The sequence below is a fragment of the Lathyrus oleraceus genome, chromosome 7 (assembly GCF_024323335.1).
Source record: "Lathyrus oleraceus cultivar Zhongwan6 chromosome 7, CAAS_Psat_ZW6_1.0, whole genome shotgun sequence".
Classification (NCBI taxonomy): Eukaryota; Viridiplantae; Streptophyta; class Magnoliopsida; order Fabales; family Fabaceae; genus Lathyrus; species Lathyrus oleraceus.
The window spans coordinates 155,309,169-155,318,813 of NC_066585.1; the positions used below are offsets into that span (position 1 = coordinate 155,309,169).

Genomic DNA, 9,645 nt, shown 5'->3' on the forward strand with positions numbered 1-9,645 from the left:
TGAAGAGGAGTGTGGATTGGCTGAAGAAATGTTAACTCAGAAACCTTTATGTTATTATGTTATGAATGATGGCTTTGTCAATGAAGACTTTGCTAATACTCATTTGGGTAATATTAGAAGCCTTCCTCGAGTGACAAACTTACTTACTGAAACATGTATTTAGAATTGGTATCTTATTAACAAACTTTTTCCAGCTCACATTTCAAATAAAATTCGAGCAATTCACCCTCCTTCTGCAGCTGTTACCTTTTTCGATTGCTGTAAATGGAATGACTCTAAAATTAGGAACTTCTCGATCTCTAGCATGTATGGTCTTCTAAATCATAGTCCGAAAGATGTCACAAATCCTATATTGAGTTCACCTTGGAAGCTTCAAGTTCCTGAGCGGACTCAATTTTTTATCTGGAAAATATGTCACAAAGGTATCATTACTAACTCTTACCTTAATCATCTACATTTGCATAGTGATTTTTGTGACTTGTGTGGTATGGCTCCGGAAAGTATTCTTCATGCTCTGCGTGATTGTAGCTATCCTAAGAGATTTTGGTCTTAACTTGTTAATCATCGTCACCAATATCCTTTCTTCTCTTGTTCCTTAATGGATTGGATTAATTCCAGCATTTCTCCCCCCTCTCATTCCAACAATGTTGACTGGGCTGAATTGTGGGCTCTTGGTTGCCATCAGCTATGGATTTGGAGAAACAAGCAGAATCATGACCCTTTTTTCATCATGCCTCATAACCTTAGCCTTGAGGTTCAGCAGTCTGTTCTCCTATACCGGGAAAGTAAGCATTTGTTTCTTAAAGTTCATCCTATAGCTAGAAATCCCATCTTAGTGCATTGGAGGCCCCTTCCTATAGGCTGGGTGCGTTTAAATTCATATGGGGATGTTAAGATTGAAAATGGTGCTTCTTGTGGGGGCCTCTATCGTGACAATCTTGGTGTTTGGCTTTATCGGTTTCACAGTTTTATTGGTGACTGTAGTAGTTTTGCTGCTGAATTACGGGGAGTGTTTTTGGGCTTGGAGTTAGCTTAGAAGCATGCTTTCAAGAAAATCATTGTCCATGTTTATAACAAGTAAGTGGTGGATGCTCTTCAAGGGTCTTCTTGGATGCTCAAGCAAGGATCAATTTTGATTAGGCATATCTTCCTTCTTCTTTCTCATTTTGAAGAAGTTCAATTTCATCACATTTTTAGAGAGGCTAACCAATGTGCGGACTATCTTGCGAAGCTGAGTCTTCCAATTCTTTTGAAGTATCCTGATTTGATGTGTACCCTCTTATTTTGAGGCGTTTGTTTAGGATGAATTGGCCTGAATTGTCTTTGAGGCTTATCGCGTAATTTATTTTTGAGCCTTATGTAGACTAATCCTACGAAACAATAAAGAGTCCTAAACCAATTAAGAGTCTAAAGATATTAAGTTAAATAATTAAATTGAATTGATTTTCCTTTAAAAAAACTATGAAATAGATATCTGCACACATATATTAAATAAAGACAATAATTTATGGTGGCGTATCATTGGTTTAAATATAAAACAATTCTTTGTCATAAATGCTTAGTAAACCTTTTTAAAATTTAAATGGATCAAATTTGTGTATAATTACATACTCAATACAAATATGTTATAAATAAAAGAAATATATTGTTGTTAAGAAATCTGTTAAAATAAAATGGTAAAAGTTCCAATACTTTTTTATAAATGGGAAAAAATATATTATTAATATAAATATTTTTATAAACGAAAAAAATTATATTATTAATATAAATAATTTTATAAACGAAAAATATTTCTATAAATAAAAAATTTATTGTTATATAAATATTTTTATAAACAATAAAAGAATCTATTATCTGAAAAAAATATTATTGATACTATTGATAAATAAAAAAATATCAACGATTAATACAAATAATTTTATAAATAAAAAAATGTTATTGATAGGAATTTATTATTAATTTAAATATATTTATAAACAATATTAGAACAAAAATAATAATCTACTTCGAATTTGAGTCTAAGGGGTTTTAGAAGGTTCCACCAATTAAAAAAAATCAGAGAAAAATTCCCAAAAAATAACAAAACTACTTGTGCAACAACTTACAGTGACATGATTCCAAACTAAGAATTCCACTCATTTTTCCAAACTTGGATTGAAGTAATTGAACGACGTAAACATCATCGTAAACTAAAGTTTAAATTTGTGACCTAAATACTAAAACAAAACCAAAACTAAATATTTATGGCCAGGTTTAGATTACCTCGTACCAGCTTCTATTGTGTAACTGCGCCCGCCATTTTTGAAAACCCAGTTTCTTCCTTCTCCTCGATTTCCTTCGATACCCATTTGCAAAATGACAACTTTTCTGATACCAAACAACAATTTGTCAAACTATGTTCCAAAGGGCGCATAAAAGAAGCCTTCGAGAGCTTTGTGTATGAGTTATGGTCAGAGCCTCGTTTGTTCTCTACTCTCATTCAATCATGCATTTCCACAAACTCGGTATTTTTAGGAAAACAGCTTCATTCTTTGATATTCACCTCTGGGTGTTCCTCAGACAAGTTCATTAACAATCACGTTCTTAACCTTTACTCAAAATTTGGGGAACTTCATGCTGCTGTTAAACTGTTTGATAGAATGCCGAGGAGGAATATTATGTCGTGTAACATCATGATCAAGGCTTATCTTGAGACGGGCGACCATGAGAATGCTCATAAGCTGTTTGATGAAATGCCTGAGAGAAATGTTGCCACGTGGAATGCAATGGTCACTGGGTTGATCAAGTTTGGAGCGAATGAAGAGTCTTTGTTGTTGTTTTCGAGGATGAATGTTTTGGGTTTTGTGCCTGATGAGTATTCGTTTGGTAGCGTGCTTAGGGGATGTGCGCATTTGAGAGCCTTGGTTGGTGGGCAGCAGGTGCATGCTTATGTTATGAAATGTGGGTTTGAGTTTAATTCGGTTGTTGGATGCTCTTTGGCTCATATGTATATGAAAGCTGGAAGCTTGCATGATGGGGAGAGAATTATCAAATGGATGCCAGATTGTAATTTGGTTGCTTGGAATACACTTATGGCTGGAAAAGCTCAAAATAGGTACTTTGAGGGAGTTCTGGATCATTACCTTATGATGAAAATGGCAGGATTTAGACCAGATAAGATTAGTTTTGTGAGTGTGATCAGTTCATGTTCGGAGTTAGCCACCCTTTGTCAAGGGAGGCAGATTCATGCTGAAGTAATCAAAGCTGGAGCTAGCTCTGTAGTTTCTGTAATTAGTTCATTGGTTAGTATGTACTCTAAATGTGGAAGTTTGCAAGATTCCATCAAAGCTTTTTCTGAATGCGAAGAGCGAGATGTTGTATTATGGAGCTCAATGATTGCTGCTTATGGGTTTCATGGTCAAGGGGAAAGAGCCATCAAGCTATTCAATGATATGGAGCGGGAGAATTTGGCCGGAAATGAAGTTACGTTCTTGAGTTTGCTATATGCTTGTAGTCATTGTGGACTGAAGGATAAAGGACTTGGGTTCTTTGACATGATGGTAGAGAAGTATGGACTCAAGGCTAGACTAGAACACTATACTTGTGTGGTTGATCTACTAGGCAGGTCTGGTTGTTTAGGCGAGGCAGAGACTATGATACGATCCATGCCTGTAATAGCAGATGCAATTATATGGAAGACATTATTATCTGCATGTAAAATCCACAAGAATGAAGAAATGGCAAGAAGGGCTGCTGAAGAAGTTCTTAGGATTGATCCTCAAGACTCAGCTTCATATGTTCTGCTTGCTGGTATTCATGCTTCAGCCAAGAGGTGGCAGAATGTTTCTGAGGTGAGGAGAGCCATGAAAGACAAGATGGTGAAGAAAGAGCCAGGCATAAGTTGGGTGGAAGTGAAGAATCAGGTTCACCAGTTCCGTATGGGTGATGAAAGCCACCCAATGTCTATGGAGATTAATCAGTATCTTGAAGAATTAACTTCAGAAATGAAGATGCGGGGCTATGTGCCTGATATTAGCTCTGTCTTACATGACATGGACAATGAGGAAAAAGAATACAACTTGACACACCACAGCGAGAAAATAGCTATTGCTTTTGCTTTATTGAGCACCCCAAAGGGAGAGCCAATTCGAGTGATGAAAAACTTGCGGGTTTGCGGTGACTGTCATGTTGCCATCAAGTACATATCAGAGATTAAAAACTCAGAAATTATTGTTCGAGATTCTAGCAGGTTTCACCATTTCAAAAATGGGGTATGTTCTTGTGGAGATTATTGGTAATTATTTGTTCCTTAATTTCCATTATGGAACATGTTCACGATCTTGCAGCGTTTGCAAGTAAGAGATACTATGACCCTTTTACAGTAGCAGTTTAGGCTTTCAAATTAAAACTTGCTTCTCATTAGTTGTTCTTGCCATAATTTGGAAGGACTCAATCCAGCACAAATTTAGAATGAGTACTCATTAATTGGTGCTCTGTCTAATACCTTTGATGGGCCCAAGACAGCTTGATTGTGTTCACGAGCAAGGTAGTGGTAGGGTACCTGCAATGACTTCAACGATCAAGTCACTTATTGATATCCCCACTCTGTGTTCTCATATAATGGGTGAGTGAGAGGTTACTAGATAACTGCATAGGAAACATGTTAGTGGTGAGTGGTTTTGTGCCCCATATTTAGGTAGTAATTGAGAAGGGGGTATGACCACCCAAAAATGTACAAGATGTGGACTCCACTAGTTCATGACAGAACATTACGATATACGATCAATCTACATTCCATGAAAAGATCATTTGTTGCGAAAATTAAAAATTGATGAAAGAACATGAATTATAGAAAAGTGACATTCTTATTCTTGTCCTTGTTGGCATCTGCATGCTGATTAGAGATGGAATTTTACCCCAGCTATATCAGGTATGCCTTCTCTCCGAGGCTAACTTATTTTTCCCATTTTAAAATTTGTATGAATGTCAATTTGCTAGCTGTTCACCAAAGTAAGTTTATCTATCAAAGTATATGCTTCTGAATACTATTTTACTAGCACATTTGTGTAGATTTACCGAACTGTGAAAGCAAATGGCAAAACCATTTACGGGATGAGTAAACGAGCAAAATGTTGTGGATATAATATAACTGGTTGGAAGGAAAAGGATTTAAAATGACATCATATATCACTTATACTAAAATGCTCAGCAAAAATATGCATTTAAAATTGAAGCTTAAGAGGGAGCAATTGGCAAGAAATTGATCTCGGTATCCAACTTAAAACACTAGTCTTCCTTCTTACTTGGGTGGTTTGGACAAGCTGCATACCATGAGTAAGTCATGTCATTCAATAGATGCTTTTTATTGTTCTGTTCTAGGTTAATAATATTTTTACTCTATATTGAAATACTTATTTCTGATATACTTGTGAAATTTGAAAATATTCTGGTAATCAACAGTATATGGCCACATTCAGAATAGAAAACTTTGACGGTTGCTTCTCTCTTTTTCCCAACCTCAGTCAAAACTTTTCCCGTATCTTTTTTCCTTCCAAGATCAGCTTACATTTTGTTATCGCATGCATCTGATTAAAAGGCCACCATAGCTTGTTCCTGATGCAAATATACGTCCAGTCTATTTGAATAATTTTCTTTGGACTTGTTTTTCTTTCTGCTTAATTTTATGTCACATTTTTAGAATGATGCAAAATTTGTTTCTTAACGTCTGTTTGATGTGATTATCTTTAGTTTTGCAGATAGAATATACTAGCCAGTATTTCTTGTTGCAACAACGGCAGCCATCATTGTGAGTCTGGCGACTAACTGCAACTTTTTCGATTATTAAGCAAGCCCTTGTTCATGGATGCGTCGCGGGAGTTAATGTTGTATATATATCCAAGAAATTCCTTGGCCAGATATATATTCCAGATATCGTTTGGGTTTGGGTCCTTATTATTCTTTGCATTGCTGTTGCTTCTGGGTTTGAAAATCAAAATCCAATTCAAAAAGCTTATGGTAATTTCTTCCCTTGTTGAATGTTCTGATTAATATTATCCAGGTATAAACCATACCCATGATGTATATTTTCAATTTGAGGGTAGATAATAAGAAATATATGTGGCCCAAAATGATCTTAATGCCAGATTATAGTGTAACCTACATCAACATTCTTTTGCATTTTTGCCATAATAAATAAAAGATTAACACACTAGCATTGTGATGACACTATGTTATATTAGTGTTTTAAAGTAGTTTTTATAGTCTTTTAGCTATATTTTTTATTAACATTGCATGTTTTTGAGTAAATTATAGTAGGAGTCAAGACAATTGTGTAAAGTCTTGTTGCACTTCGAATCACTCTAACTAGACAGCTCTCTGTGTGTACATGGTGGATGTTACTTTGGAGAGAGACAAAGCAAGAAAGGCACACAAAAGAACGAGGAAGGAAGAAACAATGTAAAAATCACCCCGATCAGATGGGACTGTGGCGCAATGCATGCCAAAGCCAAACGGGAAATAATTATGTGATAATCGCGGTGCGATGGGTTGAGATCATGGCACGATTCAGCATCCAATCACGTGATGCCAAGTGGATTAAATGACAAATCGCAGTGTAATGGTTTTGGATCATGGCATGATTCATGCGTGCTGAAACCTACAATATACAAGGAAAACTTGGAAAATTTGCAAGAGTTCAAATTTTTTACAGAAAGATTACGACTCCAAGCATAACTAGAAGCCATTTGGTGTAGCGTAAGCATAACTAGTAGATATTTTATTGTGATTGTCAACATGCCGGTGTACCAACACTATGTTAGTGTTTATAAATCTTAAAAAGAGTTATCTTAATCTCTTAAGAGGAGTTCACTCACATTGCAAGCTGGAATCATCTAATCTCTAGCTTAGAGATTTGCTTTCTGGACCACAATTACTACTATTCTTATAATTTGTATATATACTTGTATTTTAATTTGTTATGAAATGCTCTTCATTTTAAAGTTGTCAATTGTAGTAGTGCCACATTCTCTGATGTGGTAACATGTCCAAGTTTCTATTGCAACATTGTTCTCTAGGTGTGTGTCTATTCTTCATACCTAGAGATTTGATTTCTATCCAACTCTTTTGTCCTTTATGAAATTCTAACTTCACAAGTTGAGGTGTAGGGAAGCACATAGCTACAAACATGTTGAAATACTTTGTTGAGGTTAACCATGTAGCCAATTAAAAAAAAAAGGGAAAACATCAGCATAGTTGCATCATAGCTAACTCCCTAAATTTCCACTATTTTACAAAGCCATAAAAGAGCCCCACACGTTGATTTAGAAATGTATTAAATTTAATGATTGAATATATCAAAGTTTAGATTGATGAATGGTGTTTATAATGTGGTTTTAGTTGGTTTTAAGAATAAACATTCAATCCTAAATTTTTTATATAAAGAAAGTTGCAATAGTAAAATAAAGCACAAACGGGTTACTTGAATTCATCTAGTGAATGATACATATGAATGCAAGAAAAGAAAGATTCTTGCTAATTACTAGTTACTACTGAGAGTTTCCTTCCCTGTAGCTACTTGGAGAGTAGTTGGATTTGCAACAAATCTTGAAGAAAAAGCACAAAACTTATAATAGTAATCTTCATCCAATAAGCTCCCACAATCACTTGTGTCAAAATTCAAAGAATAGCTCAATGGATCATAGCAACATTGAAACGAACCTTGTCTGATTCGGCTACGTGATCTCTTCAAGAGAAGTTTTCTCATCAGTTTTGTCATTGAACAACAACATGATGATGATGATGATCTTGTAGTGGCCACAACGGCAGGTTCATCTTTCATCTTCATGGTGGAACTGTTGTTTTCAAAACTCACATGCGACATTTTTTTTATGAGTGTAAGTAAGTAGTTATCTTCAATCAATGTGTGGGGCTTAATTGGTATTTATATAGAAATATGAGGAATAATAGTAAATATTAAGAGAGATATAATGCAAATCTGTTGATAGATCTCAACTTAAAAAAAAAGTAATAAAGATAATAACTAATATGAGAAATATTACTATATAAGTTGGGTTGTTGACTGAAATTTACATGAGGCACGTGAGCACTATAATTAGCATAGATTTAAATATGTATAGATGAAATCTCGAGTCATATTTGATTTTGTTATTATCAAAATGGTAAAATTTGATCTTATAAAATATATTAATGATGGCCTCAACCAAACCAAGTGAGGCAGAACTCAGAGCATATGGTACGTCATGTCCTGTTTATGTTCTGCTATTTTATTCTCCCTTTCTTGGTTCATTTTTTCTAGCTTATCTCAAAAGAGATTTTATCCTTTTAGGAAAATGAGAATATATATATATATATATATATATATATATATATATATATATATATATATATATATATATATATATATATATATATATATATATATATATAAAGTCAGATCAAATGATACAAAGATGTCAAATTTAGTAACAAAACACCTCTGATAACTTTTCACCCTAGTCCGTATAACAAAATCCACGGTTGAATTGAAAACTATTTGTTGAAAATCCACCACAACCTATGGAGAATTTCAATTAATCCTGATGAACATGATTGTTATCACCCACACAATGACAATAATAGAAAAGAACAATGGAGAAAGAAAGAAAGTAAAAAACGACGAAGGAGAAGAAGAATTAAAATTCTGCAGAGTTTCTCTCTGGCCATTGTGAAAAACTTCTTATTCACTTTGCAACTGCAAAATATTGTGAATACAATGTTATGAATGCCTATTCACTTCATTATGAGAATATGGTTACTCTCTCTATTTACAGATTTAGATTAACTTGGACCCAAAGCCAAAACCCAAAACTATAAAAGCCCAAAATAGCTAACACTACTAAAGTAGGCCTAAGTCGAAATCCTGTGTGAGCAACATGCTTCGACACTTCGACACACTAACACAACTCAACATACTAGGTGGTTCGACACTTCCTTGCTTATGTCGAGCAAACTACTTTGACACAAGGAATTACAATTCAATACACCACCTAATTCATTGTGTCTAAGCTATCTACATTCATCATAGCTCTTAGTTTTCTGAACACTTCGACCTGCACTCCTTTCATCATGATATCTGCAATTTGATTCTCAGTTTTGCAGTGTTCCACATTCATCTTCCCATCTGTTATCTACTCTCAAAGATAATGGAACCTCATCTCGATGTGCTAGCTTCGACCATGTGCTATCGGATTCTTCGCTAGATTGATAACTGACATGCTGTCGATCTTCATGGTAATTGCTCCATGACTCTTCGCTGTTATCTCTTCGACCAGATTCACCATCCACGTTGCTTGACATGCACAAAGGAAAGCAACTATGTATTTTGCTTTTCACGACGATAATGCCACTACTGGCTCCTTTTTCGAACTCCAAGCAACTGATGCACCACCTAGCATAAACACATAGCCAACTGTGGATTTTCGATCCTCAACATCACTACACCAACTTGAGTCGGTGTATCCCATGAATTTCCATTCTTTTCCTTCATCAGCTGCAGGAAACAAAATGCCATAGTCGAGGATTCCTTTCGTATCCTTTTCGCCGCTGCTAGATGTGATACCTTTGGCTTCTGCATGAACCTACTTACCATACCTACATTATATGCTAAGT

General features: G+C 35.0%; 1 protein-coding gene across 3 annotated transcripts; it reads left to right on the forward strand.

Moving 5' to 3' along the window:
- The first annotated feature begins 2,102 nt into the window (after nt 1-2,102).
- Nucleotides 2,103-6,846, forward strand: LOC127107916 (pentatricopeptide repeat-containing protein At2g41080). Of its 3 annotated transcripts, none has more exons than XM_051045267.1 (3): nt 2,103-4,909; nt 5,037-5,313; nt 5,736-6,846. In XM_051045267.1, exon 1 carries the CDS (start codon nt 2,244-2,246, stop codon nt 4,275-4,277), a length of 2,034 nt encoding a protein of 677 aa, XP_050901224.1. In that variant the 5' UTR covers nt 2,103-2,243; the 3' UTR covers nt 4,278-4,909; nt 5,037-5,313; nt 5,736-6,846. The 3 variants fall into 3 exon arrangements, with proteins under 3 accessions (XP_050901224.1, XP_050901223.1, XP_050901222.1); XM_051045266.1 differs by having other exon boundaries at nt 5,050-5,313; nt 5,728-6,846; XM_051045265.1 differs by having other exon boundaries at nt 5,050-5,313.
- The last annotated feature ends 2,799 nt before the right edge of the window (nt 6,847-9,645 follow it).

Excerpts from the sequence above, each read along its gene's own strand:
- LOC127107916 (XM_051045267.1), top strand. The coding sequence starts at position 2,244 with ATGGCCAGGTTTAGATTACCTCGTACCAGCTTCTATTGTGTAACTGCG.